The sequence below is a fragment of the Papio anubis genome, chromosome 3 (genome assembly GCF_008728515.1).
Source record: "Papio anubis isolate 15944 chromosome 3, Panubis1.0, whole genome shotgun sequence".
Taxonomy (NCBI): Eukaryota; Metazoa; Chordata; class Mammalia; order Primates; family Cercopithecidae; genus Papio; species Papio anubis.
Genome location: NC_044978.1, coordinates 181,720,891 through 181,746,802, shown reverse-complemented (window position 1 = coordinate 181,746,802; position 25,912 = coordinate 181,720,891). Strand labels below are relative to the sequence as shown.

Sequence of the window (25,912 nt, the reverse complement as noted above, 5' to 3'; positions counted from 1 at the left end):
GTCAGAACTGTCAGAGCTGGAGCCTCTGGGTCTTTGTCATGTGGCATTACCTAGTAATCCATTTTATGATAGCAATAGAAACACGTGTCTTCAACAAACACCTGAGTGGCTGCCGTGTGCCAGCCGTCTGGAGCCCTTGGTGAGAATGGCATGGCAGTGCCCATCAGGGCCTGCTTACCCCATGCTCTGGATGGGCTCCTGTCAGTAACAACGCTGTCGTGACAGTGATGATGTTTTTTTGCCGTCACTCCAGCCGCTAACATTTGCGGAGCTCTTCCTCCTGCAGCCCACCTGACAAAGGCACCCTAGGCGGCCAGCGTCAGAGGTTAGCTGGCTTGTCTGGGTCACACAAAAATGCGGCAGAGGTGGGACTGAGCCCATGTCCGTGACCTGAAGCCTGACTCCCTGCGAGTCTTGACTACTCTTGCCTGGACTCTGTCCTCCCCAAGCCCAAACGCCAGTCATCTTCCCTTGTGGGTGGCCTTCAGCCTGGTGCCGTGCTGGTGACTTGGCAGCCATCCAGGCAGTGGAAACAATGAACACGTGGGCTCCCTGTGTGGGCATCTCTCTTCACTGCGAACACCCTCTGGGTGTTGCCCACATGATGTCAAAGCGGCTCTCGGAAGGGGTCCTTCTCCTTTGTGGGGAGTTTCAGCTGCTGGGCTAACTTGAATTGTAATGTGGTTTTGTGCTCAGGCCCAGAGCTCCTTAGGCAAGTGTTGTGCCATCAGTAATCAAATGAGAAATAATCATTTTGAAAAGCAGATCCTAAGGCAGGATGGTCATGGGCACTAATTCCCAGCTCTGTGCATCTTTCTTGAAGATGGTGATCCTCTGTGAAGGTTTTCAGCATGTCATGCTTGGTACCAACGTATCCAGAGCATGTCATTTTGAGGTATTTGCCTCCTGTTGTGAAATCCGTGCCACCTGAGAGCAGGTCCTGATGTGGGACTTTCAGAGGTGGGACCAGGGGCCGTGGGAGCGCAGTCCTTAGGGAGGTGCCGCGTGGCGTTGTGTGTATGAGGGGATAGCACAGGGTGAGGTGGGGGCCCAAGAAGGAAGTGATCCACAAAGAACAGCCTCTTTCGGTCCTCATTCCTGGGATGGGTGGGAGTGGCTTCTGTGTCTTCCGGTCATTTCCCCTGCGGAGAAGCTCCTGCCACTGCCGAGAACCTCATCTTGTTCCACAACAAGAAGAGGCTGCCTGGCCATCCAGCGCTCCATGGGAATTCTGTGTCCCCATAGTCTTGGGCTGAAGGAGGGCGACATACCTTGGTGACTTCTGCAGGGGTCTCCTCACTGTTAAAGAGCAGATTGAAAGTGAAGAATGTGGGCTAAGTGTTTAGGTCGATATTTAACCCCATTAGGTTTTGGATACTGAGTGAAATTGAGGCCATTTTGGTTGAAGGTTGGCATAAACTACCATCAGGGATCCCCAAGACTACCCCCAGGCTTTTCTAGAAGGACTCTCAGCTAAGATGTAATACAGTAAAAGCACACAAAACACAATCAGCAAACCAAATCAGCAAGGGCAGAGGCCCATGGGGCGGTGTCCCGAGGAAACCAGGCCCGAGCTTCCAGAATCCTCTCCCGGCGGGGTCGTGCAGGACACACTGAGCTCCCCCAGAGTGAGCCGTGACAGCGTGTGCAGTGTCGTCACCAGGCTCAAGCTTCCAGAATCCTCTCCCAGTGGGGTCGTGCAGGACACACTGAGCTCCCCCAGAGTGAGCTGTGACAGTGTGTGCAGTGTCGTCACCAGGGAAGCCCACTAGAGACTCGGTGCCAGGGTTTTGACTGCGGGCTGGGCACGTGGGCACCTTCTGCCTGCTTCGTGCCCATACTCTGGACTCCCAGAAGGAAGGCAGATTCTCAGCACAAACACCGTTGCCCACACAAGCAGCTGAGCACAGAGAGCCCCTCCTCAGTGAGGATGGTGGGCACCGTCCCGACACCAGCCAGGGGCCAGCCTTGCACACAGACCTCTCAGGATGGTCTCGGGCCGTGCACACAAGCATGAGGGCAGCGCACCGCCCCCGCCCCTCCTTGGCTGTGGGGAGGAGCCACTGGGGCGTGAGCTCTGGTGGCATCAGCAGCTTTTGTCTGTGTGTGTCTAGGACAAGGTCGTGGCGGAGCCTGTCAGCCGCCTGCTGGAGAGCACGCTCAGGAGCAGCCACCTGCCCAGCAGGGTCGGAGCCCTGCACGGCATCCTCTATGTGCTGGAGTGCGACCTGCTGGACGATACTGCCAAGCAGCTCATCCCAGTCATCAGTGACTATCTCCTCTCCAACCTGAAAGGGATCGCCCAGTGAGTGGGAGCCTGGCTGGGGCTGGGACGGGGGTCTCGGAATGAGCTGCGAAGGAAGCAGCATCACCCTCTCCAAGTGCCCAGGTCCCTGGCCAGATGGCAGGCAGGTGTCAGTGGGAACCCAGGTGGGCGCCATGGCTGAGGTTGGTGAGACGCAAGGGCACAGGTGTGTCCTAGAGGCTTCCTCGGGCACCCCCAGTGAGCTAGAGCTCCTGCCTCTGCTGCTGTCTCATGTGGCGCCGAGCACATTTCCCCATGTGCCCGTTCCTGACTCTGCTCGCGAGGCCAGCGGTTCTCATTCTCTGCTCTCAGAACCCAGGCCAGCCTCCTCTCCGCACCCCCCGCTGGCCCAGCACCTCCCTCCTGTGTCCACTGTGATTCCGACCCCACTGTATCTTAAAGCTGCTGGGCGGCAGGTTCCGCACAGACGTGTCCTTGACAAAGCACGGCTGGTGCCACAACCCCTTCACGTCGATGTCTTGTGAGTGCGGAGGGCTCTGTGACACCCTGGTCTCACCTCCGCTCTCCCGAAGTTGCAGAGGCTTTAGCAGAGATGGGCCCAGCCTCTCTGAGTCACAGGCTTTAGAGCTGTCTGTAGAGGGAGGGTAGAATTTCATCAGCCACCCACATGGGGGAGTTGAGGGCAAGAATTTGGAGCAAAGATGGGAAAGGGGCTGGGAAGAATGGCCAGTGATCCCCTTTGACAAGTGGGCAGGAGATGGGGGCCGGGTCAAAGTTGAGTGGAAGACTTGGAGGGAGATGGGAAGATCTCTGTAGGCACAGTTCAGACAGGAGGGAGGTGTGAGCCAGGGCACGGGCTGGTGGCTGTCTGGCAGGATTTGGGACATCCTGGAGCAGGGACAGCGGCTCAACAGGTGCCATTGCCCTCATCCAGGCCAGAGTGGCACAAGCTTGTGGGGACGCCCTTCTCGTCTGTCATCCTTGCTGGGCGGTGGGTGCTGTGCTAGCAGGACGCAGGACAGGTGGACAGCTGGCAACTGTCTCTGCATCCCTGGAGCCTGGCATAGGGCAAGTCACACGGGGGACAGAGGCCTGCAAATCAGGCACATGCGTTGGTGCAGCGAGGTGATTTTGGGGGGCAGCCCCACAACAGGCCCCAGGCACAGGCCGAAGCCCTGGCTGTACTGGCATGTTGGGCCGTCTATGGCTCTTGCTGTGGGCATGGAGGACTCAGGAAAGGAGAGTTGAGGTGGCCCAGGAGTTGCGTTTGGGATGCAGAGAGCTTGTGGCATCCAGGTAGAAATGGTGTGTGGGGCTGGCCTCAGTGCCATGGGCACGGGCTGTGTCACATGCCTCCGAGGTGGAGGTTGGACCACGTGGTGATGGATATAAGCATCACTGGGCACGTTTCTGTGGGTGGAGGGGGGCATCTTATTGGCTCCTCTGTTCACAGTGGCCACTCATTCAGTCCCTGGCTACCGGGTCCCCACTGTGCCATGGGGAAGGCAGGTGCTGTCGGGGGATCACACAAGGCAGCACGTCATGGTGGAATGTGCCACGAAGGAAAAGCACAGGGCACTCAGGAAGTAGAGGGGACTGGCCTGGGGTGTGGGAATCCAGGGCCTCTTTGAGGGACAGAGAGAGGAAGTCTGTGGTGGCCAGTATGGAGGTGGCCACAGGGGAGGCTGGGCCAGGCCGAGAGGGCAGGGCGTGGAGGAGGTAGACGGGCTCAGCTACCCAGGGAGCGGTCGAGCAGAGGCTGAAGGGTCAGGCCAGGTTACAGGGGCCTGGGGAGCCACACAGGGTAGGTGTTCCCGGGAGCCAGCCTGGCCCGCAGCTCTTCACTCCCGCGTGGGGCCGGGCATGCTGCGAAGCCCTCTCTACGTTGTATGGGGGCGGCTGAGCCTGGCTGCTGTCTCCCGTTTTCAGCTGCGTGAACATTCACAGCCAGCAGCACGTACTGGTCATGTGTGCCACTGCGTTTTACCTGATTGAGAACTATCCTCTGGACGTAGGGCCAGAATTTTCAGCATCAATAATACAGGTGAGTGGGCCCTGGCTGTCTTCCTCTGCACACGGGGAGTGGGCTTCCCTTCTCTTTTCCTTGCGGGATCATACCAGTGGGCCAGTTTTGACTTGGTGGGGAGGAGGCATGAACACCTGAGACCATGCAGCGACAGAAACCTTTCTCCCTGTGCAGATGTGTGGGGTGATGCTGTCCGGAAGTGAGGAGTCCACCCCCTCTATCATTTACCACTGTGCCCTCAGAGGCCTGGAGCGCCTCCTGCTCTCTGAGCAGCTCTCCCGCCTGGATGCAGAATCCCTGGTCAAGCTGAGTGTGGACAGAGTGAACGTGCACAGCCCGCACCGGGCCATGGCGGCTCTGGGCTTGATGCTCACCTGCATGTACACAGGTGAGCATGTACACGGTGCCCGCAAGGCCAGCCCAAGTCCTGTTCAAGGGAGACAGGAGCATGCTCGCTCAAGGAACCTAGACTAGGTGTCCTCTGATTTGACACTTTTGGTGTTGCCCCAAGCTGGCCCCATCACCTTGCAAGAGAGGCTCTGGAGCCCCCAGGGCTGGAGTACCTGGTCAGGGTTGACCACCCCTCTGGTCACTCATCCCATGTGGCTGAGCTGTGCTGGGTCCTGGGCTAGCGAGGGGCTCACATCACCTGCTGTCAGATCTTCTCCAGGGATTCATTGGACTCCTGTGTACAAAGCACTATCTACAGAGCCTGTTGGGTTGTATAGATGTAACCTTCGTACTGAACACTTTTATTACAGGAAAGGAGAAAGTCAGTCCGGGTAGAACTTCAGACCCTAATCCTGCAGCCCCAGACAGCGAGTCGGTGATTGTTGCTATGGAGCGGGTGTCTGTTCTTTTTGATAGGTAAGAAACGAAGCCCCATCCCTCAGCCGTTAGCTTCCCTAGAACTTTGGCCTGAAGCTGAGCGTTTGTGTGTGTCGGCTGATCCCCTGGCGCTGTTGCTGGAGTCCCGCCAGTGATTCCCGACCATAGCCTGACCGTGGGCTGCCTTGGCTCAGGGTTCCACTGGCGAGCTGGTGGTCCTTGGACCCCAGCGCTCAGGTGTAGTGTTGACCAGTTCCAAGGTGGTCCCAGCGCCTGCCTATCTCTCCTGAGGGCTCAGGCACCGCACCTGGCCGTGTGGGGTATGGCAGGGGGCAGGAATGACCAGTCTCTGGGAGGGTGCGGCAGAAGCCTGCGCAGTGATGAGGAGTTGGCTCAGCCTGGCTGCCTGTCGTGAGAGGGGAGCCCACGGGGGTCTGTGGGAGGGGGTCCGTGGTGCCTGTGAGCAGGGTGAGGGGCAGCAGCAGGAGGAGGAAGGTGAAACCCACACATGCATCTTTGAGACCCGTGTGGTCAGTGGCTTCTCCTCCCTACCCCTCCGCCCCACTGCTGTGCGTGAATTGGTGTTGAGAATTGGCTTCGCTCACCTGCTCTGGAAGTGGGTTGGGAGCCGTAGGGCTTTTTCTCAAGGACAAGGCTCTGATTTGCTCTCAGGCCTCAGTCCTGGCGACATGGTGGATCTGGGGCGTTGTTGTACTGCCTTGCCTGTGCTCTCCAATCAGGGTGTCCCAGTCCTGGCGACATGGCGGATCTGGGGCGTTGTTACTCCCTTGCCTGTGCTCTCCAATCAGGGTGTCCCAGTCCTGTCGACATGGCGGATCTGGGCGTTGTTCACACTGCCTTGCCTGTGCTTGCTCTCCAATCAGGGTGTCCCAGTCCTGGCGACGCCAAGAAGCGGTCCTAGGCGTTGTTGCACTCCCTTGCCTGTGCTCTCCAATCAGGGTGTCCAGTGGGGAGCCATTTGGCTTTTCTCAAGAGCATATTCAGGTGGACTTTGCTCTATTCTTTGACCAGATGAGGTGTTCTGAACAGCTGAGCCTGTGCTTGTCTGTTTTCATGTTTGTTTTTTTTTTTTGAGATGGAGTTTTGCCCTTGTCACCCAGGCTGGAGTGCAATGGCGCGATCTCGGCTCACTGCAACCTCCACCTCCCGGGTTCAAGCAATTCTCCTGCCTCAGCCTCCCGAGTAGCTGGGATTACAGGCACGTGCCACCACGCCCAGCTAATTTTTGTGTTTTTAGTAGAGACAGTGCTTCACTGTGTTGGCCGAACTGGTCTCGAACTCCTGAACTCAAGTGATCCACCCTCCTCGGCCTCCCAAAGTGCTGGGATTGCAGGCGTGAGCCACCGTGCCTGGCCCCCATGTCGATTTTAAAACGCACCTCTGCATCATTCTTCAGTTCCCACATGCTCACTGAGCACCACCACAGCTGGCAGACGGACACAGGGAGGCGCCACAACCAGTCCTGGCCTTCAAGGGGCTTGTGGTCTAGTGGACCCAGTGCTAGGTGGCGAGTGCTCCAGAGAGCGTGGTGCACGCCTTCCGCTCTACCGCCCTCCAGACGCCGCAGGGAGGCACCTTGGAGCTGACCACAGATCTCCCTCCGTGGAGCACTGTCTTCAGCGCAGCCGCCATGCCACTGCTGGGCGAGGGTCTGCGGGCGGGTAGAGCCAGGAGCACCTGTGAGAAAGTGCACTGCCGTTTCTTGGCTGCTTCCCGTGCATCTCAGTTACACACAGCTGGCATGTGTGCACTGATGAGACAGGAACATGATGGTTGCTTTTCAGCACTAAAAAGGATACTGCTCAGGGGGCGTGTTTCAGGATCTGGTTAGGGAAGAAGCAGCGAGAGCACAGATGGGGCCCTGTTTGGTAACAAGAAAAAAGTCCCGGTTGACAACAGTGCTACAAAGTGTTAGAACACATAGAAATGTTTATGGAGCATTTGGATGTGGAAAGCAGCAAAAACATAATGAGAAGGGGTTCTTTTGTTAGGATTTTTAAAAATCTCTTTTGTAACGTCCTTCCGGCTGCACCATTTCTGCATATTCTTTTATGTAGCTTTCAGACTCTTCTTAGGATTTCTGGTCACTGCAGGGCGTGGGAGCCCAGACAGAGCCTATGCCTAGCAGCCTGTCTTCACGAGCTGGACAGAGGAAGAGCTGGGGTTTTGCCTTTTTAGCCTCAAATTTCATACTCCAGTTGCTTAGGCTCTGACTTTCCCCACTTGGAAAGTCCCTCACGGCCAAGGGTACCTCCCAGCCCTGCTTTCACATCAGCATTTTCCCCAGAGCCAAGGCCCTCCGCGGGCAGGTGGGGCAGCTGTGGGAGCTGGTGCCAGGCTCTGACCTGTGTCCCTCCTCCCAGGATCAGGAAAGGCTTTCCTTGTGAAGCCAGAGTGGTGGCGAGGATCCTGCCCCAGTTTCTAGACGACTTCTTCCCACCCCAGGACATCATGAACAAAGTCATTGGAGAGTTTCTGTCCAACCAGCAGCCATACCCCCAGTTCATGGCCACCGTGGTGTATAAGGTGAGGTTGCATGTGGGATGGGGATGGAGTGGGGAAGCCTGGAGGTGGAATTGCCCCTGACTTCCCAGCAGATTCGCCAGAAGAACCCAGCTCCTCCCCTTTAAAGCAGCAATGCCTCTGGCCCCCACCCCACCCCCACCACCCGGGCACAGCAGGTGCTTCCCGCCCCCCAGCCCTGACACTCAGGCGCCCGCTTGCTCCTGGCAGGTGTTCCAGACTCTGCACAGCACCGGGCAGTCATCCATGGTCCGGGACTGGGTCATGCTGTCCCTCTCCAACTTCACGCAGAGGACCCCAGTCGCCATGGCCACATGGAGCCTCTCCTGCTTCTTCGTCAGCGCGTCCACCAGCCCATGGGTTGCGGCGATGTATCCTCTCTGGGTCCCTGGTGCTGGCCCCGTTTCCCTCGTCAACACCGAGGCTCATGTTTCATGATAAAGTTTTGAAACCTAACCTTTGCAAAAACCCCACAGATGCCAAGGTGGCAGGCCCTCAGCCCCAGGGAAGTACAATGCTGACAGGGATACAGAAAGGAGCACATCCAGACATTTGCTGACCAGGGCGTCTCAGAGGGGCCCGTGTATGGCAGAAGGGTCGAAGCTGCTAAGGGGCCCTTCCGTGGAGGGCCTGGGTGAGGGGAGGGAGGATGGGCGGCGGTCTCTGCAGACCTCCCGCCCACTCGCGGGCTCTGTGTGGCTGGGCTTCTCCTGACACTGCTTCTCATTAGCTTTGGTCATTGTGCCTCGATCACCCTCTCGGGGAAAGGCTTAAGTAAAGATCCAGTTCCCACCCCCAGATGCTGGCTGCCAGGAGTTTCCCTTTCCACAGCCCTCCCCCAAGACAGACCACAAGAGCCTCCAAGCAGCACGGTTGTCCTGGTGCTGACAGCACAGCCTCGCCCAGTGTGCCTGGCGTGGCTCTGCCCGCACTGTACTGGAGCAGGGCTCGTGGGGGCCAGCAGGACAGCAGGAGCATCGGCCACCAGCGCTGCACAGGAGCCAGGCCAGGTGAGTGCTGCCGAGTGGGTGCCTGCCTGCAGGCCTCCTGCTTCCTTGGCCAGCTCTGCCCAGCTCACTTCTGCCCTGCTGGCCTTCCAGCAGGGTGTCCAGCCAGCCAAGGGTTGCAGGAATGAAGGTGGAGGCGCTGCTGCAGCTGGAGCCATCCAGGTAGCCCTTCCGGGGCTCTGCTGGCTCTCCAGGCTCCCTGGGCCCCTTCGTAGGCTGCTTCAGGAGAGGAGCTCCCAGGTGAGGACGGGGGGGCAGCATTCCCCTCATTTGCCGGCCTTTTTCCTTAACTCCTGCACCAGCCTCCCACATGTCATCAGCAGGATGGGAAAGCTGGAGCAGGTGGACGTCAGCCTTTTCTGCCTGGTTGCCACAGACTTCTACAGACACCAGATAGAGGAGGAGCTCGACCGCAGGGCCTTCCAGTCTGTGTTCGAGGTGGTCGCAGCTCCGGGAAGCCCATATCACCGGCTGCTGACTTGTTTACGAAGCGTCCACAAGGTCACCACCTGCTGAGCGCCATGGTGGGACAGACTGTGAGGCGGCAGCTGGGGCTGGAGCCTCCAGAAATCTGCGCCCTGTGCCCTGCCTCCGCCGAGCCAGCTTGGTCCCTGTGGGCTTCCGCACATGCCGCGGGCGGCCAGGCAACGTGCGTGTCTCTGCCATATGGCAGAAGTGCTCTTTGTGGCACAGTGGCCAGGCAAGGAGTATCTGCAGTCCCGGTGGGGCTGAGCCTGAGGCCTTCCAGAGAGCAGGAGCAGCTGTGCTGCACGCCATGTGGGTGACCAGGTCCTTTCTCCTGATGCTTACCTGTTGGGTGTTGCCAGGCTGCAGCTGCTCTTGCATCTGGGCCGGAAGTCCTCCCTCCTGCAGGCTGGCTGTTGGCCCCTCTGCTGTCCTGCAGTAGAAGGTGCCGTGAGCAGGCTTTGGGAACACTGGCCTGTGTCTTCCTGGTGGGGTGTGCATGCCACGCCCTGTGTCTGTATGCACAGATGCCATGGCATGTGCTGGGCCAGTGGCTGGGGGTGCTAGACACCCAGCACCATTCTCCCTTCTCTCTTTTCTTCTCAGGATTTAAAATTTAATTATATCAGTAAAGAGATTAATTTTAACGTAACTCTTTCTATGCCCGTGTAAAGTATGTGAATTGCAAGGCCTGTGCTGCATGCGACAGTGTTCGGGGAGGTGGGCAGGGCCCCTGGCCACGCTCCCTCTCCTGTAGCCACTGGCATAGCCTTCCTGAGCACCCGCTGACATTTCCGTTGTACATGTTCCTGTTTATGCATTCACAAGGTGACTGGGATGTAGAGAGGCGTTAGTGTGCAGGTGGCCACAGCAGGACTAAGGACAGGCCCCCACTGTCCTAGGGGCGTGCTCGCCTGCAGCCCCTCCTTCTTGGGCACAGACAACGGTTGTTCTCCACCCACATTAGGGATAGCAGCCTCCCTATCAGCTGAGAAGGCCAGCCCTCCCTGGCTGTGAGCAGCCTCCGCTGTGTCCAGAGACATGGGCCTCCCACTCCTGTTCCTTGCTAGCCCTGGGGCGGTGTCTGCCCAGGAGCTGGCTGGCCGGTGTTGGGATCTGCCGTTCCATGGATGCATGCCCCAAGGGTGTCACTGAGCTGTGTTTTGTCTGAGCCTCTCTTGGTCAACAGCAAAGCTTGGCGTCTTGGCACTGTTAGTGACAGAGCCTGGCATCCCTTCTGCCCCCGTTCCAGCTGACATCTTGCACGGGGACCCCTTTTAGTCAGGAGAGTGCAGATCTGTGCTCATTGGAGACTGCCCCACTGCCCTGTCAGAGCCGCCACTCCTAACCCCAGGCCAGGTCCCTGGACCAGCCTCCTGTTTGCAGGCCCAGAGGAGCCAAGTCATTAAAATGGAAGTGGATTCTGGATGGCCGGCTGCTGCTGACATAGGAGCTGGATTTGGGAGCTCTGAGATGGGGCAGGAGCTCTGCTTCCTCAGCCCTTGAGGCGAGCCAGGCGAGGTTGGCGGCTGTCATGTGGCTTGGTTTGGTCATTGCCCGTTGATGTTTTGGGTATTGAATATGGTAAGTGGAGGAAATGCTTTTCTGGAGTCTGTGCAGGTGCTGCCTTGAGACCCTCAAGCTTCCACCTGTCCCTGTCCTATGTGGCAGCTGAGGAGCAGCTGACATGTGGACTTGTGTGCTGCCCACATACATGAGGGGGCGCTGAAAGGGAGCCCCTGCTCAAAGGGAGCCCCTCCTCTGAGCAGCCTTTGACAGGCCTGTATGAGGCTTTTCCCACCAGCTCCCAACAGAGGCCTCCCCCAGCCAGGACCACCTCGTCCTCGTGGCAGGGCAGCAGGAGCGGTAGAAAGGGGTCTGATGTTTGAGGAGGCCCTTAAGGGAAGCTACTGAATTTTAACAAGAAAACCACCATTCTTCCATATTGGTTGGGGGCTCCTGTTTCTCATCCTAGCTTCTTCCTGGAAAGCCTGCTAGAAGGTTTGGGAATGAGGGGAAAGTTCTCAGAACCGTTGCTGCTCCCCACCCACCTCCCCTGCAGGTTATGTCAACAGCTCGGAGACAGACGTATCACAGGCCAGATGTTGTTCCTGCTAGATGTTTACATTTGTAAGAAATAACACTGTGAATGTAAAACGGAGCCATTCCCCTTGGAATGCATATCGCTGAGCTCAACACAGAGTTTGTCTTCCTTTTGTTTACGACGTGATCTAAAACAGTCCTTAGCAAGGGGCTCAGAACACCCCGCTCTGGCAGTGGGTGTCCCCCACTCCCAAAGGCCTGCCTGTGTGCTCCAGAGATGAATATGAGCTCATTAGTAAAATGACTTTACCCATGCGTAAGTCAAGTACACGTGCACGTGCATATGGACACATCTGTAGTTTTATACACGCACATCTCAAGACAGAGATGCATGGCCTCCAAGAGTGCCCGTGTCGGTTCTTCCTGGAAGTTGACTTTCCTCAGACCTGCCAGGTAAAGTTAGCTGTGTGACGGGCGTCCAGGCGTGGGGCTTGGTCAGAGCAGGGCTCCTTCATGGCTCACTAGGATCCCACCGGAGAAAACGGTCTCCATATCAACTCTGCCGAAGGGAGGAAGACTTTGTCGCGTTCCTAAAAACCTATGGCAAGCACCAATCATATTATCCAAATTTTGTTGAAAATGTGATTAATTTGGTTGTCAAGTTTTGGGGGTGAGCTGTGGGGAGACTGCTTTTGTTTTGCTGCTGGTAATATCAGGAAAGACTTTAATGAAACCAGGGTAGAATTGTTTGGCAATGCACTGAAGCGCGTTTCTTTCCCAAAACGTGCCTCCCTTCCGCTGCGGGCCCAGCTGAGTCTGTGTAGGTGACGTTTCCGGCTGCCAAGTGCTCTTTGTTACTGTCCACCCCCATTTGTGCCAGCACATGTGTCCTTTCAGGAGGAAAATGTGAAGCTGAAACCCCTCCAGACACCCAGAATGTAGCATCTGAGAAGGCCCTGTGCCCTAAAGGACACCCCTCGCCCCCACCTTCATGGAGGGGTCATTCCAGAGCCCTCGGAGCCGATGAACAGCTCGTCCTCTTGGAGCTGAGCTGAGCCCCCCACGGAGCTCGGGACGGATAGTAAACAGCAATAACTCGGTCTGTGGCTGCCTGGCAGGTGGAAGTTCCTCCCCCTGAGGGGCGGAGTGAGGTTAGTTCTGTGTGTCTGCGAGGTGGAGTCAGCCTGCTCCTGCTACCTGTGAGCATCCTGCCCAGCAGACATCCTCACCCGGCTTTGTCCCTCCCCACTTCCTCCCTCTGTGGGGAGGACCCAGGACCACAGCTGCTGGCCAGGGTAGGCTTGGAGCTGTGCTCCGGAGGGGCCACCTGTGGGAGCGAGAAGAAGGAAGATCTTGAGAGCTGCCGAGGCACCCTGGAGAGCTCAGGATGGTCCAGGCGAGAAGAGGACACTCGCTCGCCAGGCCTGGGCCTCCTGGGAAGGAGGGAGCCGCTCAGAGCGCCGCATGACAACTGAAGGCAACCTGGAAGGTTCAGAGGCCACTCTTCCCCCGTGTGCCTGTCACGCTCTGGTGCAGTCAAAGGAACGCCTTCCCCTCAGTTGTTTCCAAAAGCAGAGTCTCCCGCTGCAATCTGGGTGGTGATTGCCAGCCTTGGAGGATCGTGGCCAACGTGGACCTGCCTACGGAGGGTGGGCTCTGACCCACGTGGGGCCTCCTTGTCCAGGTCTCATTGCTTTGCGCTGTGGTCAGAGGGACTGTCAGCTGAGCCTGAGCTCCCCTGGAGCCAGCAGGGCTGTGATGGGCGAGTCCCGGAGCCCCACCCAGACCTGACTGCTTCTGAGAGCAAAGGGAAGGACTGACGAGAGATGTATATTTAATTTTTTTAACTGCTGCAAACATTGTACATCCAAATTAAAGGAAAAACATTGAAACCATCAGTTGTTGCTGTGTGAGGTTTGCTTTACTTCATGAGAACCTAGACCTTGCTGAGCTGGAGTCTTAGGAAACTGTCTCCTAAGTGCTTCTCCAGCGGGGGCAGAAACTGTCCCACCAGCTAACATCTGACATTACGGAGGGTCCCGCAGGCAGCTGCCAGCAAGGACAAGCCCTGTGTTTTCTGTAGCCAGGGATGAGGAAGTGGCCCCAGGGGCCTGGCTGGGTGCTGCTTCAAGGGCCTTCGCAAACCACAGTACAGGTGGTCTTCCTGCACTGCAGATGGGAGCTGTGGGAGCTGCTGGATCCTGCATGGTCAAGTGACATCATAAGCTTATATGACACACACAAGCCTCAGGACTTGGCCCATGGCACTGGAGCAGGTCATCAGGCCCAGCAGACTAGAGCTGTGTTCTCACAGGGCCCACGACCCTTCTAGCTCCTTGGCCATTGAAACCTGTGTCCCTGACCCAGCTGCTCCCAGGTACCCCCCAAAGCAGCTGGCACGTCCCACCTCTGGTGTGGCCTGGGCTGCCGTGTGTCCGCAGGGCCTGCCCCGTCTGTTCTAGCTTGTTTCTCCTGTCTGAACCAGCGCCTACTCCAAGAAGCCTCTGCTCAGCCCAGCGGGGATGCTTCTAAGCTCGGCCCAGCCTCTGGGAAGCCTTGGTGGTCGGTGGTGTAGTCATCCTGGGATGCAGAACAAAAACCTGCAAGAACAAAACTGTGGCTTCGTCTGGTGCAGGGTATTTAGTTACTGTTTGCTGAGTTCCTGTCTGGTTCTGGCGAATGGGCAGGGGTCGCCCACCCATTCTTTCCCTGCTCTGCTGTCCGTGCCAGGAGAGACGGAGGCCTGTTGGCCGAGGGGGCAGCTCCTGCTGCCTGCTGTCCTTAGGCACGTGCAGGGACCCCCTTTCACTGAGCAGGATGGGGATCAGTCTTTCAGAGGGATGTGGTGGACAGGCCCAGCCGGGTAAAAATTTCCCCCAGTTGCTCAAAGCATTTGGGGCGGGGCATGCCACTTGAGCTCCTTAAATCTGTCTCATAGGTGACACCGCTCCAGGGCCCCCCAGGGGCCTCTCCCTTCAGAGCTACCAAAGTTCTGGTCACTTCAGAGAAATGGAGCACCCCCTTCTCCCTGGTCCAGACGTGGACAGCCAGACCCTTGGCACACCTAGCACACCTGGTAATTTCAGAAAGAAAAGGGGCCGGGGTCCAGTGGGAAGCAGTGGCGAACCCCTCATGCGTGGGCTTTGCGATCCCTCCCCCTGCCACAGCAGAGCTGCCCTCAGCACAGCCTTCCTCTTCCTCATCGGAGAGCACACCCTGTCCCCTTGCCGGGGCTGTGCTCTGTGCCTTCGGTGGTATTTGGTTTTGGCTGCTACTGGCTTTGTTCCAAAGAGGATCTGGAAGTCGCTTCCCCTGTGTGGAGCGTGGAGCACTGTGAGTCAGATGAGGGAAGTAGCCAGGGGGAGGTGAGTACCCGGCGGAGCCGCCACAGAAAGGACTGGGTAGGGGGCCTTGCCTCCACGTGATGTGACATGGCCAGCCGAGGACAGAGGAAGCCCCGATCCTGGGGGTGTGGGGTGCACCCCTCAGGGAAGCCTGCAGTGGGGCCCAAGGAAAGGCATTCTCTGCGAGCCCACGAGTCTGCTCTGTGGGCACCGTGACAATGCCCGTGGGCAGAGGTGGGCCCGGCCTTGTGTCGTCACCAGGACCTCTTTTGGGAAACCATGTGGGCATCCCTTGCGGGTCCCCCAGGTTCTGCAGTCCCAGCGGCCTGGCTGCCTGTTGGGCACATGGCTTGAGCCGCCCAGAGGGCCCAGCCCTGTTGGCAGCCACGTCCTCTGGAGGCCCTGCCGGTGGGGCTGGCTTTCTCTACCCCACACCAGGCCTCCAAGTATACTGGTCGGGGGTGTCTGGGCCCTGGGTGGGCCCCGTGGACCTGTGAGGTCAGGGTCGGGGCATCCCTGGAGGCAGAGGGCTTAAAATTGCGGGTCTGGGTTCCCCTTGTGTGCACAGGCCCCCGCCCTCCGCACTTCATCAGGCAGCTGGCCCCAAAACTGCTCGGACAGGCTGGTCCTGAGGTGGATCCTGGCCCCTGTACCCTCCGGACAGCCCACCTGCCCAACCTTCCACCCTGCCCCAGTGGCAGCAGTGTCGGCCACATCCTTCCCCTCCTGGCCCCAATTGCTCTGGGGAAGTCCAGGCTCCTGAGCCTGCCCAGGGGCCCCCATGATTTGGGCCCAGGACTCCACGTGGTTCTCTGCCTTCACCCAAGCCCTGAACTCCTCGGCTGCCAAATCCCCACCCATCTGCACAGGCTGTGCTCACCACTGCTGCTCCTGGAAGGTGCCCCTCGGTGGGACGCCCACCTCCTCTCTGGGCTTCTGTGTTTAGGAGCCCTGCTGCCCCCTCCCTTGGTCAGTCCCCGTGTCCTCCTGGCCTGTCAGGGCAGAAAAGCCACCCAGAAATGCTGAGTGGGATGAAAGTCTGGCTGGGCCCAGCCTCATTATTTAGAAGGGATAGAGGCCTAGGGGGCATGCTCCTAGCCTGAGCACAGCAGGACCCTGCCTACGTCCCAGGTCTCCACCAGGGACAGCTGCTGCCGAGGCCTGACCTGCCCCTTCTCCCTCAGGTGCCGCTGGTTGCCCAGCCCCTGGCCCTAGGAGACCCCGCAGCGACCAAGGGTCCCAGCAGGCCATGCAGCTGTGCCAAGGTACGAGCCCTTCCCCAGTAGGGGATAGATGCAGGGACCCTCCCAGGCAGGGGTAGCTGGGTGCCTGGTGCTGCCATCCGCTGCCTGCCCAGTTCTTGTCCTCACATTGGAGGTCGGTGTGAGGGCTCTGCCTCAGGAAAGGCCGCAGAGCTTGCCCTGTCCAGGGTCTCCCATGTGCACTGAGCCCAGGAAGAGAGGGTTGGAGTTGAGCCTTTTACCCTGGAAATGCTGCCTGGAGGATGGTGCGAGTGTGGGGTGGCACCCTGCCAGGCAGGGCTCTGTCTCCCTGTGCCCACTGGAACTGGGGCAGGCAGGGGTATAGGTGCTTCCTCTAGAGCCGTCAGGTGGGGCGCCCAGCAGTGGTGGTGGTGCCCACTGGCCAGCAGCTCCCCCTTCAGCCAGGACAGTAGGCCTGACGCTGTCTCCAGCAGCTCCAAGTGGATTTGTGGAAGGGGGTAGGGGGCAGGGTTCTGGGAGGGATGTGCCCCCTTAGCCAGCACCGTGCTGGGTGAGATAGTCAGATCCTGTTACCCCTGTTGTAGAGGTGAGGAAACAGGCTAGGGGGAGGACATGACTAAGGTCCATGCTGAGTCGCTAGAGCTGCACCCAGAACCCACTGCTGGGACCCCATGACTTTCTGTGTACCCCTTGTGCCGGGAGATGCCAAGAGATGTTGGGAGCCAGCCCCACCTCTGCCCTTGGAGTCATGGCTACGGAAAGGGCATTCGGACAGGTCTCCGACCTCACTGGAAAGGGCCGAACCCTGTTCCTGAGCAGCCAGGGCTTCCTAGAGGAGGTGGGCCTTCTAGTCACTCCATCTGCAGGCACTCCACAGAGCTCTCTGTGCCAGCCCCCAGCACCGAGGGCTGAACTTAGCAGAGGGGGGCCTTGTGGGCCCCTCCCATGCCCCGTGCTAGGCAGTAGGGATGATGTCTCCAGAGCCCAGATGGAAGGGGCTGGGCTAGTCTCACAGAGCTGATAGTAGGGCCAGGCCTGGACCAGGAACCCGGTGTAGGGGTGCGGAGACCCCTCTGAGTCCCTCACACATCCCTGGGGCCCGCCCCATACACTTTCCTATCCTGACTGCGGGCAAGAGGGAGCCCCAGGTCACCCTCCCCATGCTGGGCACCCACAGTGGGGCCAGGCACCCCCGCCACACCCCTGCCCTGTCCTTCTTTTGAGAACCTTAGTTCCACCTCCAAGGTGCCTCAGAGATCAGCAGGGGCAGGGGCAGAGGCTGAGATGCCTCCCCACTCCAGGCTCAGCTGCCCTTCCTGCGGCAGCCCACACCTGAGAGTCTCCTGCAGTTGGTCAGGCCTGAGGAGGGCAGGGGGATGCCCACTGTCCCTCTGCTGACCACAGTGGCGTTTAGCCTGGGTACCGCGTCTAGCACGGCGCATCCTGCACAGGTGCTGTGGGCTCCACAGAACCCTGCCTGACTTGCATGTGTTACGTTTTGGGTGCTGATGCCTTTGGGCGGGCACTTCTCTGAGCAGAACCCCCAGGCCACACGCTCCTATTCTGCTGCACCTGGGGCTCTCAGCAGGCTGTGGTCCCCTAGAAGCCTGGGGGCATCTCAGTCCCTCAGGGCCCGCTCCCCAGCCTGGGCCTCAAGCCCCATCTCCACATGCCGTGCGGAATCTGGCTGCCCATCTGCTCCCTGCGTACCCAGGCTGTGCCCTGCCATGCCCATGGCTCTTCCCAGGAGTGCCCTGTGGCCTCCCCCTGGCTTGCTGGGCTGATTCCCTCCTGTGTCTCAAACAGAGCTCACCTTTGCCGTCCCTGCTATCCTCGCCAGCCGGTGCCAGAGGCCTGTGTCTGTGTACCCTGTGACTGCACCTCTGGGCAGGGCCTGGCTCTGACCAATCTGGGCTTCCAGTGTCCACGGACCTGAGGCCCAGGGCGCCTGGGTGCTGGAGCAAGAGAAGCAAAAGGAGCAAAGGGTGGGGATGTGGGGTTCTTGTGAGGGCCCAGCCCTAGGACCCCAGGACCAGGAGACCCAGGGGTCCCGGGGCCGAGCCCCATTTCAGCCTGGCAGAGGCCTTCTGAGGGAGTTAAGGTCCCACAGCCCAGGACTCCCGCCAGGGCCAGTGGCCAGCATTGGGGGACTCGGCCTCCTCATCTCCTGTCCTTTCTGTTTCTCCCACCTTTTGCCCCTTTTCTCCTTGCCTGGTCCCACCCAAGTCCCCCTCTTGGCCTGCGTGAGCCGGGACGGCACTGAACTGGGGGCCCATCGCCTGGACGGCGGTGGGAGGCAGGGCTGGGAGCCGGGCCGCTGGGTTTGGGCCTGGACCGCTCGCTGCAATATTGATGGCCCGTCAGTGCGGCCCTGATTCCTGGGCTTTCAGTTAAAAGGTTTCTGTTGTTGTAGCTTATGCAGTTGCTCTGTTGCTATGGAAACGTGACATCAAAATGACGTTTCCCGTTTAAAAGCTTTTAACTAAATTCCTGCCTGTCAGATGTAGGCCCCATTTTGAGCGTGGAGCTGCCTTCGAGCGAGCGTGAGCGGCGCCTCCCGCCCATGGTGCGTGGGGCCGGGCCGGGGGCCTCGCTGAGCCGCTCTCTCACCCCCCAGGCGCCTGGAGCATGGCGGCGGCCGAGGGGCCCGGCTACCTGGTGTCTCCCCAGGCGGAGAAGCACCGGCGGGCCCGCAACTGGACCGACGCCGAGATGCGCGGCCTCATGCTGGTCTGGGAGGAGTTCTTCGACGAGCTCAAGCAGACCAAGCGCAACGCCAAGGTGTACGAGAAGATGGCCAGCAAGCTCTTCGAGATGACCGGCGAGCGCAGGCTGGGCGAGGAGATCAAGATCAAGATCACCAACATGACCTTCCAGTACAGGTGGGCGCGCGCGCAGTGTGGGCCCCCCAGGACAGGCGGCACCGGGCGTGGCGGCCGCTCCTGGCTCTCTCGGAGCTCTGACTCGGGAGGGTGTGTGGGTCCTGGCCTGCCTGTCGGTCTCCTCTGGCCGGGTATGGGCAGAATCCCACGGGGTGAGACGGGGCGCACGAAACCGTGTGTGCAGCCTTCCATTGGGGAAGTGAGGAAACTGAGGCCCAGCAAGGGCAGGAAGCCGGTCTAAGAACTGAAGGATAGCAGGGGTGGGGCTGGTACTGGGCAGAGGCCAGGATGGCTCCCAGGACGTATGGCCGGTCTGGGCACTGTCCCTTGGAGGCAGCATCACTCATGGTGGTGCTCACTGACCTCACACCCTCCTTTCCCATAGGGAGGCGGCGGCTGCCAGTGCCCTCCCCGCCACCAGGCTCCCAAGCTCAGCAGGGGTTTCAGGGGCCTACTGTGCCACTGGGGAATCGAGACTGCAAGTGAGAAGGAGGCTCCGTGCTCTGCGACGTGGAACATCCACGGAGCCTCTGCCATGAGCCCGTGAGCCCCACTGGGGCTGGCCCTAGGGTTGGGGGGGGTGTTCCCAGAAATCACCAGGTGAGGCACAGGACCGGCCAGCGCGTGGGCAGGGCTTACTGTGCGAAGAAGAAAGAGATGGAGCCCTGCCCTGGCCCAGGACTCCCAGCGTGGGGGCTCCCGGCCTGGCCCCACCTCTGCTCCCGCCACACAGCAGGTGGGCCCTTCCTGCCCGGGCAACCTGCAGGGAAGGCCCGAGGGGACCACCCAGCCAAGGAGGCACTGGCACCTCGGAGGAGGGGACAGCTATGGTCCTACACACCCAGCATCTTAAAGTGTGTGGGTCCCCAGCTCATTAGGATGGGGTCACGGGTAGGCGGGGCTCATGGTGGGGTGAAGGTGTCAGGCACAGGTGGGGTCACAGCTACGGTGTGGGTCTTGCAGGGTGTGAAGGTCATGGGTGTGCGGTGAAGGTCACAGGTGTGGGGTGATGGTTTTGGGTGTGGGGAGGGTCTTGCACAGAGCGAGGGTGGCAGCAAGAGCTGGAAGCCGCAGGGGGAGAATGGCGGCCTAGAGCACCCGGCCCTGTGGACGGCCTGGACGGGGCTGGGCCTGGGGCTACCGGAGAGCCTGCCAGCTTCCAGGATGGGAGGGGCTGCTCCACCTCCAGGTCAGGCAGGTGAGCCCGGGGCAGAGAGGCTGGCAGCACCTGAGCCACTTGTGGGAGAGGCAACCCCCACTGCCCCCGCAGGCGAGGAGCCAGCCTCCAGCACAGCAGAAGGGGAGCCCCAGTCCCCGGCCCTGGTGGGAGCAGGGAAGAGGCCCAGCAAGGCCCCGGACAGACCGCCAGGCTGTGGGGTCTCTGCTTTCAGTTGTATTGATTTGATTTTTTCTGAGCCTCGAAGGAGGGGTCCGGGGCCTGGCCCTGCCCAAAGGCCCCAAAGCCTAGCCAGGCCCCAAAGCCGGGACCTAGGGTGCTGAACGTGACGGATGTTGGGTTTGAGCGGCTGGCTTGCGACGTGAGGGCTGAGGTGTGAGCCTGGGTATCTTCAGAGGCTCAGTGGACGCAGGCAGCTGCCCACGGTCCCACTGTTCCCGCGGCCCCACCGTTCCCATGGCCTCCTAGCCCTGCTCAGGGACCTGGTGAGGAAGGGACACAGAGGGCGGTGGGAGGGGGCTCCCCTCTGACTCAGGAATTCACGGGCACCGCCTCCCCAGCTGGCTCTGGTTGGTGTCTGGCCAGGTTATTCATTATTTATGCTGAAAGCCTCTTCAGAGTCCCAGGGGAGGGCTTCTGTCTCCATTCCTGGAGGCCGGGAGATGAGGGTGCAGCAGAGTGGGGGCCTCCACTCCAGACCCTGCAGTCTGGCGGGCCAAGGGCTGCGCCGGTGCACAGCACATCACGGTTGATGAAGCACATGGCAGCCCCTCAGAGCTGCCACAGTCAGCCTTCGTTCACCAAGGGAGAAGCTGAGGCCCAGAGCATGAGAGGACTTGCCCAAGGCCACACAATCCTTAGCAGAGGGAGCTGTGGCTGGGTGACTCGATCTTTGTCCTTTTTCTTTATACCCCCAGCCTCCCCATAGCAGAGGCTTTTGTCATTTTTTTTGTTTGTTTGTTTGTTTTACAAGAGCTCTTTATATATTAAGGCTGTTGGGCTGAAGAAGCCTGAGAGGGTGGCTGGTTCTGTGGAGAGTAGTTTGTTGGAGTACAGTTGGGGGCCTCCTATGCTGAGAATCGGCCTTTTCTTGTTTCTCCAAAGAGTGGGCTGGCTCAAGTAGGGCAGAGAGAGAAGCCTGGGGCAGAGGTTAGGGATCGGCGCCCAGTGCCTGGCCCCACACGCTCTGTGCTTGGTGTCTTCGCAGCCATGTGCCACCTTGGGCAGCAGCCCCTGCTCACCATCTGGCTGTGTCTGTTTGCTGGGGGCACCTCATTCAGAAGCCCGCTTATTGTTTCCAGGGACCAGTAGCTACATCCTGGCAGGTAACAAGAGTAGGAGAGAGGAGATGCCCACTCCGAGCACAGGGTGGGTTTGGAGCCCGGCCTCAGGGCACTCTGTCCAAAGGCAGAGTAGGAGGTGGGCTCTGGGCCTTAGGAGGTACTGGGTCTGATGAGGCAGAGACCCCTGCCTCCCCCTCACCTTGTGGCTTCTTTCCTGGCCTGGCCAGAGCTGTCTGGCCGCCCTGGGGCCCTGTCTCCCCTGCCTTGACCTCCCAGAGGCCCAGGGGAGGCCTGGGGACTTAGCCTCTCAGAGGGCAGGACCTGTCTGTGGGAGTAGGTGGGCGCAGGGGGTCCCAGTGGTAATGAGGCATCAGGCAGTGTGGGAAGGGGCCCATCCGGCCCACCCCAGGGCCTCTGGGCAGGTCGCAGGTTGTAGCGCTGGATCTAGGCTCCTGCCCAGACTGTAGGTTCAACCAAGAATGGCATGGGAGCCCAGCCTGCTGTTTGCTTTATTAAATCTGCCCTGCATCTGGGGGAGGGGCTTACTTCGATCATCCCCATGTCATTGATCTAAAAATAGAGGCTCAGAGAGGTGAATGAACCTGCCCAAGGTCACACAGCAAAGTGTGGAGATGAGATACTGACTCAGGGCTGTGGACACTGAAGCCTGTGCTCTAACGCCAGTGGCTGTTGCTCCCTGAGGCATTCTCTCCCGAATAGCACAGTTATTCTATTACAAAATATTATCGCTATACTTATATATCTTATAATACCTTATTATTACAATAATACCTTATTACTCTACCTTTCAAAATGACTTATTTAAAAAGCAGTATTTGCTCATTGCAGAGAGTCTAGAAACTACAGAAAAGTGAGGAAAAAGCAATAGGACCAGCCCCAAGTTCCCAGCATGCACAGGTAACCTTAGTAATACTGGGACGCGTGCTTCCTTTTTAACATCTGAGCCCGTTTAGGTCCTGAGGCCTGGCTTCTTTCTAAGTCCAATGTCATCTTGACCCTGGAGCCTGGCCGATTTTGCTGGGGAGGCCCTTGCTGGCTGAGAGCGGCTCCGGCCTGTGCCGGTGCAGTGCGCCCCTCTGCTGAGGCTGGGCAGGACAGGGGCTGGGCCAGCTCTGTTTCTCACCCTTGGCTCTTGTGTCTCTCGTTTCAGGAAATTAAAATGCATGACAGATAGCGAGTCCGCCCCGCCCGACTGGCCCTATTACCTAGCCATTGATGGGATTCTGGCCAAGGTCCCCGAGTCCTGTGATGGCAAACTGCCGGACAGCCAGCCGCCGGGGCCCTCCACATCCCAGACCGAGGCGTCCCTGTCGCCGCCCGCTAAGTCCACCCCTCTGTACTTCCCGTATAACCAGTGCTCCTACGAAGGCCGCTTCGAGGACGATCGCTCCGACACCTCCTCCAGCTTACTGTCCCTTAAGTTCAGGTAGTGTGTCTGCTTGTCCTTCCCCTGCCCTGGAGTGTCTCAGCCCCCACCATTTAGAGAAAGGGACTGGGAGCGGCGAGGGCGGCGGTCGCAGTGGTTGCAGAGGCCGTGGCTGTGGGCAGCGCCTCCAGGGACAGCTGGCCTCAGACTAGGGCGGGCTTTAGTGTCCACAGGCAGACCGAGTTCGTCTCCCAGCTCCATCACTTTTGAGCTGCATGGAAAGTTCCTTGACTTCTCTGGCCTCAGTCTCCCTCCTATAAAATGGGGATAAATCAGTACCTTTCTCAGAGGGTGGCTGGGAGCATTGTGGGAGGGAAGACGCAGCACGGGGCCCGGCACATGGAGGGAGACCAAGCCCCAGACCCAAGAATGTGCCCCCTGGCCTCCCTCACCCCACACGGACCCCGCCCTCACAGGCTGGTGGCCCCTTAGCGCTGGGGAGGGTGTCAGGCTGCGCCTCATCACGTGTTGCCGTGGGGATAGCCCATCCCCTCTGCCGTCCATCCCACACTTCAGACCACGCCTGTGCCGGCCGCGTGACTGCCTGCGAGATGCTCACAGGGCAGCCGGGAGCCAGGCAGCATGCAGGACAGACACCTGCGGGGTGGGCCTGGGGAGCCCAGAGAAGGTGCTTTGGAGGAGGGGACATTTGGGGTGGGCTTTCAAGGTAAAATAGAAGTTGACCATTTGGAGGCAAGAACAGGAAGATGGTGGATTTGAGTCACAGCTTCTCCCCTGCCCTGGTCTTCAAGTCTTTCTGACAGGAGGTGGGGTGAGGAAGGCGTCTCCGAGGAGGGTCCCCCCAAGCTGGCACCTCCCATGCCGGGGGCTGCTGCTTGACTCAGGATTTCTCATTGAAGACCCGAGACAAAAACGCTTTTGCTGGCAGCTAGAAGGAACCAGCAGGAGGCCTGAGATTTATGGCTTGTTGTTCCTGTGGACTGAGCCCAGTTCCCGGACTCAGCTGCCTGGGGCCTTGCACAGGACTGGGGCGTGAGGACTGCCCTCCCTGATCAGGACCAAAGCTCTGCGCTCCTGCCCCTGGGGTTGGCTGCACCCTCCCAGCTCAGAGCGGAGCGTGGGCCAGGGGTGAGCAGGCACTGGAGCAGGGCCTTGGGGTTTGTGGGTTTTGGCAGCTCCCTGCCCTTCAGGGAGGTCTGCTGAGAGCACGGGTGGCCCCTACCCCAGCAGCAGAGCGCTCAGGAGGTGCCCACAGGGCTGGACTGCCTTTACCTGCCACCTCTACCAGAGCTCCAAGGGTCTGGGGAGAGAGCCCAGGCCTCTTGTGGGCCCCACACCCTCTAGGTGCCTGTCCTCCTGCCTCTCTACCAAGGTGTGCTGGCCCCATTTCTAGGCCGCCGGGAGATTAAAGGGGCTCACATCTCAGGCCCTTCCTTCTGGGACCTCAGTTTCCCCATCTGCCTAAGGCCGGGTGGAGCTGGTGGTCTCTGGCTTCCCTACAGGTGTCCTGAGTACTCCGCACTACCCAGCACCCCCCACCCCTGCCTTCATCTCTGCCTGGGTGTAGCCTCTCCACCCCTGGGCGTCAACTGGGGCTGAGCCCCCACCTACTCACTCGGTGGGTGAGGGGTGCTCCCTGGCAGGATGTGCCCCTCTGCAGCCCAGAACATCCTGCCCTTTCCAGACCGAAGGGGTGTGGATTGTCCTGGGACCCTGGTCCTTGGGGTCGTCTGCTAGTTGCAAAGGATGGCAATGCCTGTGGCCTCTCTTTCTCTTCATTTTCTTTTTCTTTTTCTTTTTTTTTTTTTTTGAGACGGAGTCTCGCTCTTGTGCAGAGTGCAGTGGAATGATCTTGACTCACTGCAACCTCCACCTCCCAGGTTCAAGCGATTCTCCTGCCTCATCCTCCCAAGTAGCTGGGATTACAGGCGCCTGCCACAAGGCCTGGCTAATTTTTGTATTTTTAGCAGAGATGGGGTTTCACCATGTTGGCCAGGCTGGTCTTGAACTCCTGACCTCAGGTGATCCACCTACCTCAGACTCCCAAAGTGCTGGGATTACAGGTGTGAGCTGCCGTGCCTGGCCACCCCTGTTACTTTCTTACTGTCAAAGGGGGCGGGTTTTGGCCCCTCCTTTGCACATGGAATATGAGACCCCGAGTAAGTGACCTGACTCCCTGGGGCCTCAGTTTCCCCATTTGCCTAGTAGGATAATTGGGAGGGTCCGGTGAGGCCCCCGGTGTGCCCAGGCTCTGTGGCCAGCACGTCCACAGCTGGCGCTGTCCTTCCAGGTCGGAGGAGCGACCGGTGAAGAAGCGCAAGGTGCAGAGCTGCCACCTGCAGAAGAAGCAGCTGCGGCTGCTGGAGGCCATGGTGGAGGAGCAGCGCCGGCTGAGCCGCGCCGTGGAGGAGACCTGCCGCGAGGTGCGCCGTGTGCTGGACCAGCAGCACATCCTACAGGTGCAGAGCCTGCAGCTGCAGGAACGCATGATGAGTCTGCTGGAGAGGATCATCACCAAGTCCAGCGTCTAGGCCAGCAGGTGGCGGCGGCGGGGCCGGGCCACCCAGGGCAGGCCACTCAGGCCAGGCAGGCAAGGGGGCCGCCCCGTGAGAGGAGACCGCCTTCCACCTGGCCTCTGGCGGGATGTCCCTTCCGAGGGGTGTTTTGAGGAACCCCCAGGCCCTGGGGACCGTGAGGCTCCAGTCTCCAGCATGAACGCCCTTCCTCAGACACAGGCCAGGGCCTCTGGGGGTCACTCTGAGTAAGAACATCCTAGAACCACTCTCCAGTGTCGTTACTATCAATAATACTTGACATGGCTTTGATATTAAATGTATACTTTTTCATTCTTGCCTGGACCGCACGGTTTGCTGTTGCTGACTTGGTGAGGATGCCCTGATTGATGGATCCCAAAAATGAAAGCAGGTGCAAATGGGTCGGGGCAGGCTGGAGCTGGGGGGAAAGCTCTGCCCTGAAGGGAACCTGTGTCCGCCCTCACCAGGACCTCTGCATCTGTCCTTAAGTGGCCTCCCACGCCTGATGAAAATCCCAGGGAGCCTTCCGGGAGGCTTTTATTCAGCTCTGTTTGGAGCATCAGGTGTTTCTACTGCCTCCTTAGCAATGACACTGATAAAAGTCGTAACACCTGCTCGCATGCACGGCCCTGTTGGATGTTGTGGGTTCTGGAGATGTCGTGGTAGATGACACAAAGGCCCTGGCCTCTTGGGGCTTATGCTCCCATGCGGGGAAGACCAATGGGTCAGTAGAGAAATGCTTGCAGGTTGTGATAAGTGCTGGAAGGGAGGGGTTGGCGTGAGGACACGGAACCAGACTTACATGGAGCTGGGAACAGTGGCCACACAAGGAATCGCCAGTGTGAAGGCCCAGGAGCAGCCAGGCCACGGAGGCCGGTGCAG

General features: G+C 59.3%; 2 protein-coding genes across 2 annotated transcripts in view; both read left to right on the top strand.

The window, feature by feature from the left end:
- Positions 1–9,788, top strand: part of HTT (huntingtin) — a 162,453-nt gene extending 152,665 nt beyond the window's left edge. The window contains exons 61-67 of the mRNA XM_021938205.2: positions 2,115–2,305; positions 4,196–4,310; positions 4,467–4,680; positions 5,054–5,159; positions 7,505–7,667; positions 7,875–8,035; positions 8,974–9,788. Coding sequence (XP_021793897.2) covers positions 2,115–2,305; positions 4,196–4,310; positions 4,467–4,680; positions 5,054–5,159; positions 7,505–7,667; positions 7,875–8,035; positions 8,974–9,187 — 1,164 coding nt within the window. The 3' untranslated portion in view covers positions 9,188–9,788. The remainder of the gene's footprint in view (positions 1–2,114; positions 2,306–4,195; positions 4,311–4,466; positions 4,681–5,053; positions 5,160–7,504; positions 7,668–7,874; positions 8,036–8,973) is intronic.
- A 558-nt stretch (positions 9,789–10,346) lies between these two features.
- MSANTD1 (Myb/SANT DNA binding domain containing 1) lies at positions 10,347–25,643 on the top strand. The gene is made up of 6 exons (XM_009209236.4): positions 10,347–13,815; positions 14,118–14,255; positions 15,708–15,788; positions 18,364–18,628; positions 22,260–22,535; positions 24,787–25,643. The coding sequence occupies exons 2-6, from the start codon at positions 14,189–14,191 to the stop codon at positions 25,025–25,027; spliced, it is 930 nt and encodes a 309-aa protein (XP_009207500.2). The 5' UTR covers positions 10,347–13,815; positions 14,118–14,188; the 3' UTR covers positions 25,028–25,643.
- The last annotated feature ends 269 nt before the right edge of the window (positions 25,644–25,912 follow it).